Below are 21,170 nucleotides of genomic sequence, written 5' to 3'. Positions count from 1 at the left end.
GGAGGGGGTTCTAGTCAGACACCAGCAGGTCCAAAGGGCTCGAGGGGCACCTGGCATGGCACATCCCGGGAACTGAAAGATCATGGGGTCCAGGGAGGTAAGCCCCGGCCAGAGGGGTGCAAAGAGAACTTGGAGAGTGTGGCATGCCATGATGAGGAGCTAACGTTTTATTTTAGATGGGAAGGGAAGCCACCTGAGGATTCTGAGCAAGAGAGTGACATGATCTGATAGACATTTTACAAAGATCACTCTGGCTGTTGTGTGGGGAGTGGACAGCAGTAAGAAGGGAAGCAGACAGATTTGGAAGGAGGCTACTGAGAGAGCATGGAGCTTGGTTTAATTAAGATGGGAAAGCATTTTATAGATTATAATGTATTGCAGAAATGTTAGCAGTCCTTATAAAACTAGCTCTTTTGCAATCTGAATATTCAAGTGTGGTTCAAAGATGCACATAAATACAAATAGTTGTAATGTGAGGCTGACTGGGGAGTACATAAAATTACATATTAAAATTTCAATGATTAAAAAATGAAATACATCACTAGAAATAAATTCTCAAAAAAGATTCTTTGTTCTGGAATGGATCAAATCCTGATTATTAACTGGTAGCCTTGGTCAAGTTATTTCCCCTCTCTGAGCTAAATTTTTCTTGCTGTAAAGTGGAACATTAAGAATACAGGGAAGTGGACTTGGCTCAGTGGTTAGGGTGTCCGTCTACTACATGGAAGGTCCACAGTTCAAACCCTGGGCCTCCTTGACCCGTATGGGGCTGGCCCATGCGCAGTGCTGATGCTCGCAAGGAGTGCCCTGCCACGCAGAGGTGTCCCCTGTGTAGGGGAGCCCCACGCGCGAGGAGTGCGTCCCGTAAGGAGAGCCGCCCAGTGCGAAAGAGAGTGCGGCCTGCCCAGGAATGGAGCTGCACACACGGAGAGCTGACACAGCAAGATTACGCAACAAAAAGAAACACAGATTCCTGGTGCCGCTGACAACAGAAGCGGACAAAGACGACGACACAGCAAATAGACACAGAGAACAGACAACTGGGGTGGGGTGGGGTGGGGTGGGGCGGGGCGGGGCGGGGGGGGGAAGGGGAGAGAAATAAAAAAAAATACATACTTCATAAGCCTGTTTTGAGGCTTAAATATTTTGTGAACAGCATTTAGTCTAGTGCTCTAGGCCCCAAATTAGTGCTCAATAACTGTTGGCTACTTTATTAGTATTATTAAGATCTGTGATACTCAATATTTAACCATGGAAATATATCCCACCATCTTTCCACTGTGAATCCCTAAACTACAGAATAAGTTATTGACTCCTTCCCAGACTCCCTTGCAGCTGGGGATCTCAATAAATACAAGGTTCTGCCAACCAGATGTACTTTTAGGAAATGTGGAGTGGAAGACAAGGTGGGTGAAGACCATCTTTCTGCTGCTTTGCAGGTGATTATGGGCAAGCACAGTCATGAGTGTTGGGAGGTAACTGGGGTGTAGGTGGTGGCAGCAGGACATTTTCTTTCAGTGCCCAGGCATCGGCTTCTTAGGGGCCACTAAGAAGCAGTTATGTAGTGATAGTTACTTCTTGATCCCTATTTATTGATCCTGAATTACACTGCAGTGATTTTTACCTTAGTAGCTCCAGCAACAGCCTTCTGCCCCACTGAATTCCTGCTTAGACATAGGTGACAGCTACCCTGGCAGGTCAGTGCTGTGGTTGCTAGGGCATCCTAGAGATCAGCAGGAATTTTTGTATTCGTCTTTCTGAAGATACAACCATTCTGTTTCCTCTGCCCATTCTTAATATACTTACAGTGGTGTCTACTTCCTGCAAAGACTGACTGACAAGATTACATATTAAAATTTTTAATGAAAATTTTAAAATGAAATACATCATCGAGAAAAAATTAATTCTCTAAAAAGATTCTGTGGACAGTATGCCACTATAGACGTTAGATCTTAATTTTTAAAAATCCCTAATATCTTGGAATAATCAACTATTTAATCATCAACTATTTAATAAGTACCCACTGATTTAATAATAGGTGAGATAATTTAATACTTACCCCGTCAGATTACAAAGAATTGCTTCTGGAAACATACAGGTTTTTTTTCAGTGTGTGTGTGCATGTGTGTGTAAAGAGAGACACAATTCATCTTGCAAATAAAATCCTAGGAGTATAAGATGAATTCAAATATTTTTTTTTAAAGATTGATTTTATTTGTTTCTCTTCCCTTCCCCCCCATTGTCTGCTCTCTGTGTCCATTTGCTGTGTGTTCTTCTGTGTCCATTTGTACAATCAGGTGGCACTGGCTATCTGTGTCTCTTTTTGTTGCGTCATCTTGCTGTGTCAGCTCTCCGTGTGTGTGGCACCACTCCTAGGCGGGCTGCACTTTTTTCACCTGGGGTGGCTCTCCTTGCAGGGTGCACTCCTTGCGCATGGGGCTTCCCTATGCGGGGGACGCCCCTGCATGGCACGGCACTCCTGGCCTGCAGCAGCACTGTGCGTGGGCCAGCTCATTTCATGTGTCAGGAGGCCCTGGGTATCGAACCCTGGACCCTCCATAGGGGAGGATGCTCTCTCAGTTGAGCCATGTCTGCTTCCCTCAAATATTTCTTAGTTGTTTTTATTTAACTCAAAATAGCTAACAACATTAAAAACATTTTAAAAGTATCTCCAATGTTTGACTATTCAGTCGATTTTGGTTGAGGACATTTGATTACTTAGTTCTTGCTTGTTTCCAAAATGTAGTAACATAATCTATCATAAAACATCTTTAAAAACTTGCAGCAGGCTTTAACCCTATATATTTAGATTTTAATAAATAATCATGATTTAGTTATTAGTTTGATTCTAGTATTTTTATCCACACAGAAGCTTATTAAAACTAACAACCATAAATAGGCTATTAATTAGTTTTCAATGAAATGCCACAATTCAGCATATTTGTGCAAGTAGCACATTTTTATTTTTTACTGTTCAAAATATGAATGTTTGTTTGATATACAGTAGAGTGATATCATAAACACATTTAACTTACAACGACTCAATATACGAGGTCAGTGGAAAGGGGACAGTAAGGACAGTAACATTAAATGCTGCTGTGATACCACCCAGTCAAGGAATGTCCGCCCTGGAGTAGACCAGGGCGAGTATTGTCAATCCAGCATTCCCTCAGGTCACACTTGTGCCCCAGAGGGCAAGCATCTGGCAGGGCTGAGTGTGATTCTAGTGTTTAAAGGTATGGGATTTTTGTACAAAATGGCCTTAAACAAACAACAACTTCATTTGGTCTTCAACCAAAGAAAAAGTCATTTCTTCCAACAACAGGGAGAAAATGGTTGTGGTAGGTGTACAGATTTCCAATAAGGCGCCTTTTAAAAGGGCTTACGAGGGAAATCTTGATAACGCCCCATTTTATCTTATATACTGATGTTTAAAGTAACCCCTGGGTATGATGCAACTCTACTGTAACGAAAATAAAAATGTCATGATTTAAAAAAAAAAATACCATAATATTGTCAGTATAATTAAATTCCAGTTCAGTTACTTCCTCACATTTAGCAGTGTGTTTCTATAATACTTTCCTGGTGCCAGCACTTCAAAATGTCCCTATTACTAACAGAGAAAAGTTTACTATGAAAAGATTAGTGTGTCATAATATCTGAACATAAAAGCTACCACAGTTATCAGTCTTAGTACAATTCAGGATATGCTTTTCTACTAGCAAATGGTGCTATTGAAGTAGAGAGTAACTTGTTTTGTTACACTCTATGCTCCCAGGACCTGCTGTAGCCACCTTTTCAAGAGTTTCTAAGTTGGCAGCTACATTTCACTTCTTAAATACTTGGCCTTAACCTGACCACCATACTGGTCCAGTTTCTATTTTTAAAAGCACCACTCTAATAGAAACATCCCTGCCCTGAATTAAGCTGGGACTGTGCTTTCACCACTAGCTAGAGCTGTTATGTCACAGAGTTTAGGTTAATTTGGTAGATATCGATTTCCTTGACTACAACTTTGAAACTTGCTTCAGCTTCCTTTAGCCACGTAGGATTTCTACCTGGGCTGCAGATGAGAGTAAAATATCCCATGGAGAACACCTTCAATAACCACACTTGGAAAATCTGAAAAATAAAAGAAAAACTGCTTTTCTTATGTGAACCGATACAATATAATTGCATTTTGCAGAATCTAACAACGTAAGGCCTACCATAACTTAAGAATCACCACGCAGTTTGCCCTTGTTTAGGATGTACTATCCGTCATGCTGCTTCAGCCTAAAGCCACTTTAGTGTACCACCAGGCGCTGCAGGAATGCAGGGCCAGATTTGTAGCTTATTGATTTAAGGGATGTTCTAATGGTTAATGCTGCTAGGCTCCAGCTCTTTATCTGAATGTTTTCTCACAAGGAAGATGGATTACACTGGCAATTCAATTTCTAACAAAATCTCAATACACTTGAAGGAATTCCAAGATTTCTACTGGGAATACTTGGCTGCAGTTTTTCCATTGTGGTTTACAGCAGCGTTCAGTCCAAGTTGTCTTGAGTACACTTGTACTGTAACACCGGCTTCTGAAGAGGAGTAAGATGGGGGTTGGTCTTCCTAACTTAAAAGGGCAAATTTCCTTCAATAGCCATTCAATCACACTGGAGAAACCAGCTACCTTTTAAGAGGAGAGATGAAGGAACCCCAGAGGTGGATGGTAATGTTTTGTCACATTCTAGTTTATCAGAGCAGGTAAAATATGAATGGATTCCTTGAGCAGGGGAACCAATGTATTGTATGGTTCAGAAGTTTAATTTCTAAACTTCCATCTGTACATAATTCTACCTAGGAACTATGCTAAAGCCAACAAAGAGGCCCGACATCTTATGACAAAAAAAAATTCATTTATTTATCCAACCTTGGTAGAGTGCTTATTATGTGAAACCACTTAAAAGTGGATTGGACCTCACCAGAGAGGGCAGGAAGGCTTTCGAAGGAAAGGACTGGGAAGAGGGAGTTAGGCAGGTAGAAATGAAAGAGAAGTGAGCTCCTGGAACAAGGAATAGCATAATGGGAAATCTGTGGCAGGGAGCTTAGTGGGTTTGAAGGCCCAAGAGGAGGCAGTGTGACAAGAAGAGCAAGACAGGAGGAGGCTGAGGCTAGGAAGGTCAACTCGTGCCTAGGAAGAGTAGACAGGAATCCTGGCTTTATCTGAAAACCAATGAGAAGTTATTGAAGGGTTATAAGCAGAGTAAGACATAATCGAAATGTGTTTTGAGAAGAAGACTCTGGCTACATGCAGAGGCTGGACTGGAGCAAGTTAAGGGACATAAAGAGGTGAGTTCAGAGCTACTGTAGTCATCCAAGTGGGAGATGAGGGCAGCCTGGACGAAGGAGTGGTAGCAAGATGGAAAAAGTGGATGAATTCTAGGAAAATGGAGGACATGACCTAGTGACAGATTAGATATGACTGGTGAGGGGAAAGGAGAAATCAAGGACACCCAGGATTCGGGCATGCATGTAGTGGGAGAAGACCAGCTATGAGACCTGGAGTAGGAATAAAAGCGAAGACCTTCAATTCAGTTTTGGACTTGAGTGTGAGGTGCGCTTGAAACTTGCCAAATTCCCAAGTATGTGGATAGATACAGGGAAAAGTTCACCTCAACAAATTTCTATTGAGAAGTTTCTGTGTTCCGGATCAGCTTAATAACTGTATGAACTTAGGTGAATTATTCAATTTCTCTGTGCCTCAGTTTCCTCACATGCGAAATGGAATTCATAATAGTATCTATTTCATAGATTGCTATAAAATTGATGAATGAAACAAAGTGCTTAGGCCTGAGCTAGGCACACAGTAAGTATCAACTGTTATTTTGTACCAGGTATTATTGTAATTACTGGGAATATAAGCAACAATTCCCGCCCTCATGGAACATGAGTGTTAGTTGGGAAGACAAGCAAACGAACAAACAAAATAGGTTTTTAAAATCTCCCTAATAATAAATATCCAATTATTTGTGATTGATGACACTTGATTTCTTAGTGTTTGCCTTTCTCCAACATGAAGTAATATTTTTCATAAAACATGTCTTTTTTAAAGTTTGCAATAGGCCTTAAACCTAGATATTTATATCCTACTCACAAGTAATGATTGAGCTAATAGTTTTAATTTTAAATGTATTTCTCCCATGCAGAAGTGTATTCAAACCAATAACTATAAATACAAGTGTTAATTAATTTCTGATGAAACACCTAAGTAGGGCATATTACATATAAGTAGCATATATACCTTTATTCTTTGCCACCAAATATGCAGAAGTTTATATGAAGGTCAGAAGAGTAATATCATAAGAATAATTAGCTTAAATGAATTCCACTTAATGATATCAGCAAAAAAGGACAAAAGAGGAAAGTAACATTAAATACTATGGATAATTCTGCCACATTACAATATGTCAAGCAGGTTTTTAAGTGCTAAGAAGAAATAAAGCAGGGCGTGTGGCTAGAGAGTGACGGGAGGCGGGAAGGTCAGGGAAGACCCTCGTGCGAGGACGCCGTCTAGTGCGAGGTGCTGTCTCAGTGCCGGCTTGGATGAAGCAATTCCCTCACTGCTGTGGAGAAAATCTGGGAAACACTCTACCAAGTACTGAGCATATGCTACACGCTGGGGACTAAGAGTGTGAACACAGCAGAGAAAAAAAAGGGGACAAAGAAAAAATCGATTCAGGTGGTGATCACTGCTATGAAGGAAGCAAAATAGGGTGCTCGGAAAAAAGTAAAGAGGGTAACTCCTGGGGGCTCCTTGAGAGGGAGTCAGTGAAGCCCTCTCTGAGGCTGTGGTGCCTGCCCCGAGACTTGCAAGACGAGAGACAGCCAACCATGTGTGTGGAAACAGGAGGGAGGGGCAGCAGTGTTCTGGCATGGAAAGGAGTTTAACACATGTGGGGCCCTGAAAGAATTCTGGGGTGCCTGGAGCAGTGACTGAGGAGATCCTGGGGAACAGAAGCAAGGGTCCCTGGAGGGCCTGTAACCATGTCAAACCTTTTGGAGGTCAGGAGTGGGATGGAAGGACAATACTGTGACTTAGCTGTGTGCACAGGGTAATCAAGCGCACAAGTAAGGATGGGGTTACTCAAAAGAGAGGGTAGCAGATCTACGATGGCTGTCAGGTGCGCTGCCAGAGACGGGAGGACAGACAGAAAAGTGCGAAAGCCCAGGGCAGACATTGCCTAAAGAATGAGAAAGTGGCCAACAGTGTCCAAAGCTGATGAGAGGTCAAGTAAGATGAGGATTGCAAAGGTCCAGTGGGGTAAGATACAAGGAAGTCACTAGAGACCTTGGCAAGGGTTGCTTTGAATTTTCCAGAAAAATCAAAGCAAAGGCCAAAAAGCATACACTTTTCAACCCATTAGAAAGGTACTCTTGATTTCTGATGTTAGAAGCTAAGGAATAATGTTTGATTGTCAGAGTTTTAAAGATAGATGCACCTATGATTTTGTAAAGGATCAGTGAGTCTGTGGAGTTATTTCCATTATTTCCATATTCAGTTATCTCCTGGAACAACAACTTCAAAATTTTGCCAAGAGGCATCATAACACAAAAATGTGATGCGAGTTTCTATTTCAATTACATGTTAAAGATTTACAAAAACTACATAACACTAGTTTAACACTTCTAAGACTAGAGGAATCTGATTTATGAAATCTGAGGTAACAAGCATGCTACCATCGTTGGGCAGGCCCAGCACGTTGAGATGAGGCCTCGTCTCCTGCTGGGTGAGTGCTTGGCGCGGGTAGATTGTCGCCCCCCTGCTACTCTTGCCCGTAACGGCTGCCTCCTCTATCTCCACCCAGCATCCGGTCTCCATAGGGGCCACCCTAGGGTAATCGGCCTGCCTCTCCCGCGCCTCACCAGAACCCAACCCACAACTTCCCCTTATCTTCTGCCCCAGCCCCCATATGCCCCCCCCCCCCCCCCGCCAGAATGATAACCTCACCTCTGCCCCTTCACCTAGCAACAGCCTCCAACAACCAATCGGAGGTCGCCTTCAGCTTAAGCCAATCCGCACCCCACACATCGCCCCTTACCCTCGTACCTCACCCCCAACCGTCCCCCAGCCAATTAGCGGCCTCCCCTCACATACATTGCCTTAATTGGCTCAGCCTTGCTACCGCCAGCGCCCTAGCCTATATAAACGCTTGTCTTCCTCAATAAAGCAGACGCGTTGCCACCACTCTCCGTCTCCGCAGCATTCTTCGCGCCGCTGTGCGTCCGCCCTTGACACCGCCCGCTGTCCGCCGTGCGCCCTCAGAAATCGGCTTGGCTGAAATCTCAAGGAAGTAGATCTGGTGACTGGCCCTCCTATCCATCCTATCCATCAAACCTGTGATTCCCATTGACTCTGGAACGTGAATCCCCTTTTGTGCAAAGCACTTGACCTCACCACCATTCTTCCAAACACACACACTTCTTTCTCCTACTAGCTCCAGGCGTTTGCCCCTGATGTTCTCTCCCAGGACAGTCGCCCTGTTTTCCGCTGTCAAGGCTGGTGCCAGCCACTTGGTAGGGACTGCTCAGTAAGCTGGATGGACTGGATTTAAGAGTCGCTTCTATAAAGGACCCCTTGCTATTCCAGGCACAGAGATCATTCCTCTCCCTGTACTTCTACAGGATTTTCAGATGTGTGACATACCTAAGCATAAACCATACCTGGAGAGAGTAGTTGTGGAGACATTTTTAAAAGAATACTTTATAAAATGCTCCCAATCTAACCTAGGTTACCTTATGAATATTTGTTAAATATAAGGCTTTGAAAGCATAGCATCAACTAACATAACATATGCAAATTTGTTGAACATGGAAAGCAAATGCTGGAGAGGCATTTCTTTTTTACTTAAGTGACTTTAGAGGAAAAACATCATGAGACAATGCGTTTATACATCAAAGGCTGTACTGGCCCGGGTACCAGGAATGGCCCCTCCTCAATACAGCAGAGAAACCAAGAGAAGGCTGTGTCCCCGCCGCCCTTCTCTGAACTGACAGCAGAGCCTTGTGACAAGGCTGTGCACACGCAGCCTTGCTCCGGAGGATGGTCTTCTTTCTCTTACTCACAATAAGGTTCTATTGTCAGAAACTAGGCATGGTTTCAATGGATAGTTATCTACTGCTATGAGGTCGATGTACTATTTAGCTACTTCTGGAAACAAAGGCTGAAAACTCACAATATGCAAAGAGCACAGAAGGAGAATTTGCCCAAAGAGTGGGCAAGCCAGGGATCTCCCTAAGCCTCAGTTCTCTCATTTAGCCACTGAAGGTGGTGGTACACATTGCCCTGTCTATTTCACAAGGTTGCTAAGGAAATTAAATGAGATAATGTCTGAGAATATACTCTTGATGAGCTGTGTAACAGCTTGCAGAGGGACTCTGAGGAATTTTAATTTCTTGGCAGTTTAAAGAAAAGACTGGCTAAAATAGAGATTACGCTTATGACTTACTTAATTACATTTACGTTTATGCCTTTAAAAATAAAAACTCAGGGACCAAAGTGCTATAATCTAAATGGAAATGGAGATATGCTAGCTAAGTATATATACAGCTTTTGGGAAGAAGTATTTTTATAAAGGATAAGAATCTTAAGCTCAAACCCTGGAATATGGATAAAAAGAAGCAGAGGCCAAAATAATACCATCCCAAAATTAAAGACCATAAATTCCTTGCCCTTTTATTACTATAACTCAAAGTAGCTTGGTAAGAGAAAGAAAAATTACATTTCCTCCTGAAAGGCCTGCCCCAATTAAAATTCTAAATGTATCTTATACCAAGAGCCCTGGTTTATTGGCAGATTATAAAGCCCTGGACCAATGCCACTCTGTTAGACCTGTATTAAAAACGTGGTTTATGTGGTGCAGGGTCAGATCAGTAAAGAGCTGTTAGCAGATGACAGGTTTGATTACCGCTGGCTGTAGGCAAGACGTATGGATCCCTGAGGAACAGCAGCACCGGCTGGTGGGACAGTTTGCTGGAAAGGTCAAGAACAGGCATGTCAGCATCAGGGGACGACGGTAAACAGAAAACACTACAAACTAGCTTTGAGGGGATCAAACTGCTGTGCGGGAACGTCTCAAGGTTTATGTAGCTAAGGGCATGGGCGAATAATGGCAAACAGTCACAGGAAACAAAATTACAGGGCGTTCATTATCTAAATACTTCTTTGTGGAATCTGAGACAGGTATACAATCTACACAATAAGCCACTGTTGAAAAGTGTAGTTTTTACTCTTGTAGTACTATGATTATTAATAAAACAGTATTCTCATTACTTGTATGAAATAACATATGACTTTTATTCCCTTGTTCCTAAATATCCTAAATTACTGCTGAACTTCCTATCATGTGTTTATAATTTTAAAGCCAGTTTATTCACAAAGGTTTTTTTTTTAAAAAAAAAAAAAACGAAAAAACATGACCTGAAACACTTATGTCCTGGGTAACCAAACACTTAACAAAACCATAGTCCTATTCTTGAGCTGTACAACTCCTGATTGATCAGTGTTAGCTCTTACCTCGACTCTTCAGATTCTGTCTCATCAAAAGACCTACAGTTTTTAAAAAAGAAAGAAAAAGACCATGTAAGATGGGTCAATGTTTATGCCAAAAAAGAAAAATACAGCCATATTCGTAGAGCACTGAATTAGCAGACATTTTGAAAACAAGATTTGAGTTTTCTCAGAACTATAGCTTGGCAGATGCCTTATCCTGATGAATCTTAAGACTGGGATATTCTTGAATTTCAATTTTCCTCAAGATCACTTAAAAATATTATAGTTTCATTACTACTTTGGGGCTGACATAATGTAGAAAAATTTCACTCATTGTCATTGCCAATGTCTCTTCTTAAAAATCCACAAGACATCTGATGCCTAACCTTCTGGTAAATGCACCCAAGGTGGCACACTGCACACTGACCGCACAGATCATCTGTTAGGAGAAGTGTCTGAGTCTTGCTCTGGAGTGAGTGGGTAAGTGGAACAGGGCCCAGAGTAAGCACTGCCGCTGAGGAAGCTGTGATGGGATCACAGCCTCCTGTCCAGCAGGTAGCTGGGGTTCACGGGACAGTGGGTGTGGTTCCCTGGAGTCAGGAAGAAAATAAATAAAACCCCTTCTCCTGCTTTAATCTGCAGAGTTTGTGAAGACTTGTTTCTTGATAAATGGATTGACCATGCTGGGGTGTTGCCTTCTGAGGCTCAGCCTGAGACAGACTCGCAGGGCAGCCCAGAGGCTTGTTTCAGCTTTTGCAGGGCTTGCGCAATTGCCAATGATACCAGTTAGACATCGCCCAACTGCTGGTTCCTTGGTAGGCAAGAAGGAGGACTTCCAGCCCTGTCTTTCAACATTAACAAGGGGCAGACGGCAGAACCCTGGAGGACGAGCATTGGTCCTTACACGGGAAGGTCTGGGATCTGCCAGGTAAAAGTGGCGAAATCTGAAGAAAGGCACTTAACTCTCATGTCTCCGTTTGCTCAACTAAGTGAGGAGACTTGGGTGGGATCATCTCTAAAGTCATGAATAGCTTTAGAATTATATAAGCAGATGTGCCAAAGGAATATGGGTATTGACAAATAAAAAAATGAGCTCTGAAGCAGGCTGTCTAGGTTGCTACTTCCCACCAAGTAACTTCACTCTCAGTAACAGCATAAGTCTAAGCATGAGTTACCGCGTTGGCCACAAGATGGACACAAGGACTTTGGAGGAATTCCTCTGGCTCTAAGCAGGGGGCAAGTGAGTGTTGTCTCAAGCCAAGAGAGTGGACGTGGCTCGACTGGCCTTTCTGGCACCTCTAGGAGATATCTGTTAGGCCAATATGCTACTGAATCACCTAAAATACATGCTTAATATGTAAACAGCAATTCTTACCCACAGCTCTCTGCCTTTGGCAGAGAGGGCAAGTGTCGCACGTTTAGGAAATCAAGAAACAGTTTGGGAAGCTCTTCGTTTTCTAAAATGACAGCCTGTGAAAGCAGAAAACAGAAATGGAAACTGAAGTGAAGTTTGCTAGGTGATCAATCAAACAAACTATTTCAAAAAGTCATAACCGTCCGTCAAAGTTCTTACCAGCGTCCCTCCACACCACCAGTGTGAGGAGTGGTCCCCATTTCACCCACCAAGAATTCAGGCTGATAAACAACGCTATTCAGTGTCAGCAAATGCAGTGTTTCATCCACTCCCGCGTTCAACCAGCACTCACGCAGCACCTACTGCACGCCCGACCCCGAGCTAAGGACGAGAGGGGGGAACCAGACAGACATGGTCCCTGCCTTCACCTCACGTCTAGCCCAGAACGAATATTTCAAAACCTCGCAATAGCCATGACACTGCTTTCCTTACTGAGATATATATCTCTACAAGAGACTGCTGCTGTTTAGGAAATTCTATAAATGGTTTTTTATTACTGGAAGATTTAGTCACAGCCCTTCAGCTATCACCTGTGTTGGCACGAGGATCAAGTGACATTTATTGCTAGTTGGACAGCTCCACTTACAGGGTCAGTAACAACTTTACCACTAAGTATAAATCAGCGTATATACTTTAAAAAAAAATCTATACAGTTCTTCCATTTAGGGAGCTCTGCTAAATAGCTAGCATAATGGCGTAACCATGTCAGTACTCAAATATCCAAATTAGGCAATCTCAAGGATAAGTCTGATGGAGTCAACTGTAGGGTGCATTTTCACATACGTGTATTTTTAAAAGAGCCGGCCAGACTGTGTGAACTGCTTATGTCTTTGCCCTTCGCCTCTTCATAAAAAAGAGCATGGGAGACAAGCCATGAATAACCTCTGAAAGTAATATACCTATTCTTACCCCCTACCCCCCGCCCTGCTGTTTTTGCTGTCTGTGTCTATTCGCTGTATGATCTTCTGTGTTTCTCTTTTTTGTCTTCTCTTCTCATCTTTCTCCTCTAGGATTCACTGGGATTCAATCCTGGGGACCTCTGATGTGGAGAGATCCTGTCAATTGCACCACCTCAGTTCTTGGTCTCTACTGTGCTTCACCTTGACTCTCTCCTTTGCCTCTCTTTTGTTGAGTCATCATCTTGCTGTATGACTCACTTGCGCGGGAACTGGCTCACCACACAGGCATGCTGCGTGGGCCCTTGGGCTGCTGCGCAGGCACTGGCTCGCCACGTGGGCGCTGGCTCACTGTGCGGGCACTGGCTCACCACACGAGTGCTCACGTGGGCACTCACGTGGGCACTTGGCTCACCATGCTGGCACTTCTGTGGGCACTTGGCTCACTGTGGAGGCACTTGGCTTGCCACGCGGGCACTTGGCTCACCACATGGGCACCCACATAGGCACTCACCTTGCCACATGAGCACTCGGCTCATTGCATGGGCACTTGGCTTACCACGTGGGCACTTGGCTCACTATGCAGGCTCTGGCTCGCCATATAGACATGCTTTCTCTCCTTCTTTTTTACCAGGAGACCCCAGGGATCGAACCTGGGTCTTCCCATATGGCAGGTGGGGGCCTCATCACTTGAGCCACATCTGCTTCCCTAATATACCTATTCTTAAAAGTTCATTTTTATCTTTACCATGGCTAAATTTTTCCCAATAAGCACATATTGTTGAAAGAACAATGAAAACTGATAGTGAAATAGTATTCACACAGCTCACCAGGAACAGCTATAGAAACAGATGCATAAGGTACATAACAAATGACAAAAGGTCAAATTATGAGTTTCTTAGACATGCGTAATTCTATTTGATGCCTCATTTTTAGCCATAATTTCATACTAAATTGCCCTATTTCTTGAGGGGCTTTGGAATACTGTTACCCATTCCAGGATGTATACCTGGAGTGAAGGACCACACAGGTTGCCAGTCCTGCCCGAGCTGATCTCTGTACTCCTCCAGTGTTCTACCCTCTTTCCATTTAGTCCCTGGAGAGAGGTCATTTGGAGCGTCAGCTCTGAAAACTCTTACTATTCCTTACCAGCCCACTGCACCCAATGATGCTTAGAGAATAAAAGAGAGGAGAAAAGCATTTGAGGTTATACTTTATTCATTAAAAAAATATTTACTGGGCATCTTTTACATTCAGCACTGGGATGTGGTGGTGAAAAACACGGGTCCAAGGGAAGTGGGTTAGTGGAAAAGATGAGCAATAAGAAGGAAACAAAGACACACATAATACAACTTAAACTTGCCTTAATGCAGTGATGTAGAATCAAAATACTGTACCAGTTTCTAAATGTTTGCCCTATCCTTAATTCTCCTTTTCCCATCCATCCATCCATCCATCCACATACATAGAAATATATATAAACTATTTACTTTTCCCCCTGGTTATAAAGATAGGAAAAAAGAGAAAATAAAATAGAAAAAATTTATTAAAAAGCTTCTGTCCAGAGGCATAATTTCATTACTATTTCGGTTCATTTCCTTCAAATGATCTGACCTTCTTCTAAATTTTTGCTACCCAAGGACGATTTTTTTGGTTGCCCAGAGGGTCATTATTTCCTAGAAGTCAAGTTCCTAAGAATTATCATACCTGTGAAACTGCAAGGAATTTTTGATACAACAAAAGTTGCAACGATTGTCAAGTCATTTCTAAATATCTATTTTAGAGGATAAGATACCTATGTAAATAATAAAGCTTAATGTTATAACAAACACAGTGCTTTTTGCCTAGGCAATACTTCTAATTTTCTAATTATGTGTATAAGTGGTAGCTTTTAGATTTAAAAAAAAATGGGGGAGGGGTAAAAGTCTTATCTACACCCCCACGTTTTAAAATAAATTAAATCAATAACAAGTGTGGGATACTTCTAATGACCTGAACTAGTTAATTTCCAGGATCTTTAGACATGTCATCCATCACTGCAGTATGGAGGAAGACATCTCTTGAGTGTTCAGGGGGTTACTTTGGTTTTATTAATGCAAGATTTAGGGAATTTTAACAAGGTGAATTGTTTATTTGCCTTGACAGATTGGCTTACAATGCACTGGCTACATCTACAGCATGATCATTAATGACAAAAGACAGGCAAAAAGCTGTTTACACTGCAACACCAGGACAGAATTAATCCTGCTCAGCCACCCCAAACAGAGGACTCCAACCCGATAATCACATTGTTTTAGGTGAGATACACCGACAAAAAGAAATACAGGAAACTCCAGATTGGTGTATATTTATTTTTGTGAAATGTTCACTGAATATTCTCAAATAATATTTTCCACAAATCCATAAGCAACATGAATTTCAGGATTTGCAGTTATAAAGAAGGCAGCATTGGGGAGTTAGCTAAACACTGTTATATAGGTGGGGTTATTTCCTCAACTCTGTCAAGAAAGCTTCTAAGAAAAGGATTAATACTTGAGCCCAAACAGAGATGAAGTGTAATACGGTAGAATTTACCTCATTTAATATTATATGTAGAAGTGAAATGATTTTCATTCACTAGTACAGAGACAAGAAAGGGAAATTATATTAGTTCAGCCAAATTTTTTGGTTCATAAACACATGATCTTATCCCACGAGCGACCAAATAGTGAAGTGGGGCTCTAAGAATTTTATATATGCAACTTCCTCAGTTTCCAGAAAACCATCCTTCTCCAAACAGTAACCTGGGCCTGCCCAATATGCTTGGGGACCCCAGGCTGGTCGAAATCACCAGGCTTCATTCAGCAGATAAGCTCCTAAATTGTTTTTACATAATTCACACTTTTGCATAACAAATGGTATTTCCCCATTGTTTTAGATTACTAATCTTGATTGTGGTCAGCCTTCAGTGTTGAGTGTTTCATGTTTTAGAGACACAGAGAGGCATAGTAGGAGGTATGTGGGTTTTGGAGCAAGACAATCCTGGGTTGACTCCCTTCTCTGTCACTTGCTGGCCATGTGGTCTGGCCAAGTGTTTTAATCTCTCTGAGCTGCAATTTCTTCTGTAAAATGGTAATAATTCCTACCTTAAAGTGTTGTTGTGAGGAATAAATGAAAAGTCTCCAAGAGCCCTGGCACACAGTGGGCATTCAATAAATGCTAATTCTCTTTTTCCTTTGAGTCTTTTTATTGTATCCATTCTCAGCAACCCTTTTTATTGATTGGGAAGTTTGGGGTATTGCCCATCTAGGCAACAGAGGGTCTTAGCCTTCTGAGTCACAGGTCCCTTAGAAACTTGGACGAAAGCTGAGTTTCTCCACTGCTGAAAAATACAAATACACACATAATTGTGCTTACAGTGGCAGGGGTTCACGACCCCTGAGAGCCAAGCGAAGGACCCCTGCTTTTAGCTCAGAAGTGGCAGCAGCACTGCTGGGCAAACTTTACATTTGGCCTGGAGCCTGAAGCACCATTGGGCCTGTGCTGTAAGCCAGTTTCCCAAAGGACACGCTGGCCTTCTTGTTTCAGTTTTCTACCTCTTTGTCAATTAGAAGTCCACTGGAGTGTGTGCTGCCTTGCTATTGGAATTTATTAATGCTTTCAGCTCTGTGCTGCAGTTAAAAATCTTTGTCTGGCAGTGAAGCTTCCCTGGTGATGGATTTTTTTTCTGATCAGACCAAAATCCTACTGCTGTCCAATTCTAGAAAGCAGCTCATAATTCATGGTTTCCATGTTTTCTATATATAACCTTGGAATGTAACAATCAGTGATGTAGAGGGTTTCCAAAGTTAACAAAACATTAGGGAAAATATTTTAACCCCCTAGTACAGCTGGGTCAGAGTACAGCTGGTGAAGCACTAGTATTGCTCTGGGAGGGACATTTGGAGCTGTTGGGCAATGGCGGGTCCCAGGCCCAGCTCAACCTAACCAACTAACTAATGATTCTGGAGGTAGTTCTGACGCTGCTTATCCCCTTCCTGGATGCTAAATGGGATGTACAGCTGGATAACTCATATATGCAGTAAAACATCAGACTTCAAAATACATGTGCCAAGTTGGGGGAAAAGTTAGAAAACAAATTAAATCTTACAGATATAAGTACTGAATGAAATACTAAAAGATGCATAGTTAATTACCCAGAACACAGGAAAGAAACTATTCATTTATGTATAAGTGCTGTGGGTCTTAAGTGGTAGGTCAGCAAGCAGTGCTGCTTCCATAACATATAAAATGAGCAGAGCAATCCTCTCCTTCTACTTAATGCAAAGTTATCTGGTCCCCAAAGAAAGAGAAGTAAGAATAAATTTAGGGGGAGTGGATAGAGTTCAAGATGAGCACCTGCTTCTCAAGTATGAGGCCCTAGGTTCGATCCCCAGTACATCCAAAAAAACAACCAAAAAAACCAACTCTCACTGGAGAGTGGGTGAAGCTCAGTGGTTGAGTGTCTGCTTCCCATAGACAAGGTCCTGGGTTCAATTCCCAGTACCTCCTAAAAAAAAAAAAAAACCCACAAAAAAACAAAAAGAATAAATTTAGGAAGAACTAGAAGAAGCAATGAACATGACTAAAAGATTTCCAAATTACGTCCCTAAGAAGTGTTCCTCCAATAGTGGGTTCCAAGCATAGGAATGATGCAATGGAGGGCCAAGGGGATAATGACCTTTAAGCAACAAACCATTCTGTTAAGGAGGGTGGCGACTGGTTGCCCACCATTTTCAAAGCTGCTGAAACAAGAAGAGAGTATTGTCAAAACCAGCAGAGGAGTCTACCTCTTACTGAAGCCTGTATAATAAAACTAGCTAAAGTAGCATATGTGTCAGAAGAGTAGTGATTGCAAGAGCATCTAAATATCTTGGGTTCTGAATGTCTTCCTGTCACTCTTTGATACACATGCAGGTTTGAAAAGACATAGAATGAATAGAAAAATTCAACAAAGAAATTTCCATCCAATTTATCACTTAGGAAGTATGTAGACTAAAAAGGAGATTACTATGAAGATGCACATAGGAAATGGGGTTAAATCATAGAACTGTAACAAGAACAAGTGCGTGATATACTATGTGTTAGGCTTTGCTATTGCCATAGCCAATTCTGATACACAGTAAAACTGAGCAATTGAGTATACCTTGAAAGAAGAAAAAATTCTAGACAAAATTTTATTCCCTTTCATAAGAATAAATTACTTTCCTTAAAATTTCTTCAGAAACATCACTCTAAAAGACAAATGGAGAAACCTCATACTTTATAAGAGCATTTATAAAAAACTGTCTGGATGGAATTGCAAAACAACAGCACTGCTACCAACATACCCTGCAAGTTCAATGTTTACTCCAGAGGAAATGTCTTTTTTATTGAAAAGGTACAATTATCGTCATGTAGCACAAATCACAAAATCCCGATTTTTCTGCCTTATCAGCTTTATAAAATCACACTCCCAAAGGATACCATTGATTAGTTGCACATGTTCTTTTTGTGACATCCCAAATACTTAATTGTCAGTTATCTTTTCTTCTTCAGTAAGTAAAATATAGTCACAATATTACAGAGGGACTTGTTCTGCCTTAACCTTCGCTAGATGCCATCATGCAGTGGAAAACACTGGTAAAATATCACAGGATAACATCGTCTGAGAAGGGAGACATATAAACACCGTAATGATTTCCCACGAGTTTCCATTTTAGAAAATTGTCACGAAGGCGAGCATAAACGGTGACACATCTCCACCGAGGACACGGTGAAATCGAACGCTGGCATTCTAGTTAGGTCCAAACCTACCCAGCAGCCAATTATAACGGGAACAGAACATCTTGTTGAAAACTTGGACAAGACCACTTTGCTAACCTTCCAAGATTGCCACACAAGGCTGCATTGTTTTCACTGATTTGATCCTTTTATTCTCTTCTCAAAACCTTAAAAAAAATACATTTCTCCCCACTGTCTATCATGGTTTGTTATAAACTGCCGGGAGCTTCTTTGTCACAAGAGCCTGGGTGCTGAACGTAGTCAGGAGCGTTCCAGGAGTCCTTAAGGACCTTTCCCCTCTTTCTCTAGTTTGGTTTGAAGCATCCCACTGTTGGCATGGCAAAGTTCGTGACAGTTTTTCCTCCCCTCACCAGGAAAGACGCTGCAGACGGTTACCTACTTCGGAGGTGCGGCTAGGAACAGGGAGGGAGAAAAATCAATACCGCTTCACTGCAGTCAGAGGGCCTCCGTGTCACTGTCCTCTGGGACTGAAACCTACCAGCTCACGGAGGCTCTGCAGCCCTCAGTCTTCCATTTACTCACTTCCCAGCACTTGATAACAATTTCACAAAATGAGCCACAGCAAGGTTAGCAAAGGAACACTTCTAAAACACCATCCTCAAAACAACACATCTACCCTGCATCTTTTTTTTTTTTAAGATTTACTTTATTTCTCTCCCCCCCCCACCCCATTGTCTGCTCTCTGTGTCCATTCACAGTGTGTTCTTCTGTGTCCACTTGCAATCTCGGCGGCACTGGGAATCTGTATCTCTTTTTGTTGTATCATCTTGCTGCGGTAGCTCTCCGTGTGTGCGATACCACTCCTGGGTGAGCTTACTTTTCTCCCATGGTGTGGCTCAATGTGGGGTACACTCCGTGCACGTGGGGTTCCCCTACGCGGGGGCACCCCTGCATGGCATGGCACTCCTTGTATGCGGCAGCTCTGTGTGTGGGCCAGCTCATTACACAGGTCAGGAGGCTCTGGGTTTGAACCCTGGACCTCCATATGGTAGGAGGATGCTCTATGATTTGAGCCACATCTACTTCCCTACCCTGAATCTTGTTAAACATCACACAATTAATGGAATTTAAACAGATATTGGCTTTTTATACTATCTTGCAAGAAATCTGAGGACCTGCATTAAAATCTGAGTGTTGACAAGGACCTATTTAAAACAGTAAAGAAGCCATGCAAAGAAATAACATAATTTAGCTTAAGAAAAATTTTTAAGAAAGGAATGTAATTTCTGATAATATGGCCGAAAGGACAAAACTAACAATGGAACAACAGAAACTGGAAAATCAGTAATCTTTTGAGCTGGTTTAATATCAAAATTTATTTTCTGTGTCTTTCTGTTACATCTATTCATGCAAAAAAAATTTTTATGTAGCATCTAATAAGTGCAAGCATGGTGTTTGAGGACACAATGGGTAGCAAAACAAACTCGGTCCTGCCCTCTGGGGGGTTACAGTCTAGTCGGGAAGATGGGTGGTGTTCCAATAATTGCACTAAGGAATATACAGTTATAGACTGCAATAAGTACCTCAAAGGAAAGTAGCTGTTTCTTCAAGCATTAATAACAAAACACTTTTATTAACCTGTGGGGTGAAGGAAAGCTTCCCTAGGGAAGGGATCCTGGAGCTGGAAACTGAAGGAGCTAATTAGGGTAAAGGGAGAGGGATATTCCAGACATAAGACACAGCTTATTCACAGGCCTGTGGAAGGTGGAAGCACGGCATTAGGCAGACTGAAAGGAGGGCAGTGTGACTATAGCTGAAAAGCAATGAAACTGAGCAATGAAACAGGAGACTCTGGACTGGAGAGGCTGGGCGGGGGCTTCTGTCATACCGACAATTTTCTTCGTTCTCCTCTGTGGATCTGTGGGACATGGTGGAGTTCATGGGGGTGGGTAGTGGGTGGGGTATCTGGGCATACATGACCGGGTCTGATCTGCATTTTGACTGCAGCTGGAGCAGCAACAGCTCCCTACTTTGAGTATTCTAGCTGCACTGGGGAGCGTGTGCGTTGCTCAGATCCAGTGACCACAAGTTAAATCCTCTCTTGGGCTGTCTCTAAACTTAACTTAAACAACCTATTGAGTTAATACCAATGACTGTTATTTTTTATGTCATATTTGGTTCTTTTCTCAAATCTGCCGGTTTGGTTTTTCTTAGATTCTTAATCTTAAGTCTTCATTTACTTAAAACATATTCACTGTTTGCTTTCCATTAAATTGTTCTTTTATGTAAAGTCCTCAAGATCTAATCTTGCTGTTCATCTGTATCTGTTGGCTCACTTGTGGCTGTTTATTTTCTGCCATTTTGGAGTTGTGGTTTGTAAGCTCACCTTTAGCAGGGCTTTATCTGTGGGAACCCACTGCAGCCCAAGTTCAAGGTATGTCTTTCCTGAGCAGTTTTGCTTCTGCTTCTGACTGGGATGCAGGAATATCTTAAGCTTGGAACCAATTTACATATGCTAATTTTCCAGATAAGGAAGTCCAAGAACATAAGAACCCCCAAATGCTCATAGAACATCAGGAAGCGTTAGGAAAAACCT

The 21,170-nt window shown here is 42.2% G+C and overlaps 1 protein-coding gene across 1 annotated transcript in view; it reads right to left on the bottom strand.

Annotated features, from left to right (window-relative positions):
- Positions 1-2,931: 2,931 nt before the first annotated feature.
- Positions 2,932-21,170, bottom strand: part of SNX24 (sorting nexin 24) — a 218,199-nt gene continuing 199,960 nt past the window's right edge. The window contains exons 4-7 of the mRNA XM_058277842.2: positions 11,898-11,992; positions 10,547-10,579; positions 9,939-10,003; positions 2,932-4,122 (exon numbers count right to left, since the gene is read on the bottom strand). Of these exons, the coding sequence (XP_058133825.1) occupies positions 4,055-4,122; positions 9,939-10,003; positions 10,547-10,579; positions 11,898-11,992 (261 nt within the window). The 3' untranslated portion in view covers positions 2,932-4,054. The remainder of the gene's footprint in view (positions 4,123-9,938; positions 10,004-10,546; positions 10,580-11,897; positions 11,993-21,170) is intronic.

Source organism: Dasypus novemcinctus, chromosome 2 (genome assembly GCF_030445035.2).
Source record: "Dasypus novemcinctus isolate mDasNov1 chromosome 2, mDasNov1.1.hap2, whole genome shotgun sequence".
Lineage (NCBI taxonomy): Eukaryota > Metazoa > Chordata > Mammalia > Cingulata > Dasypodidae > Dasypus > Dasypus novemcinctus.
The sequence above is the reverse complement of the archived record's forward strand: the minus strand, read 5'-3'. Positions and strand labels throughout refer to the sequence as shown.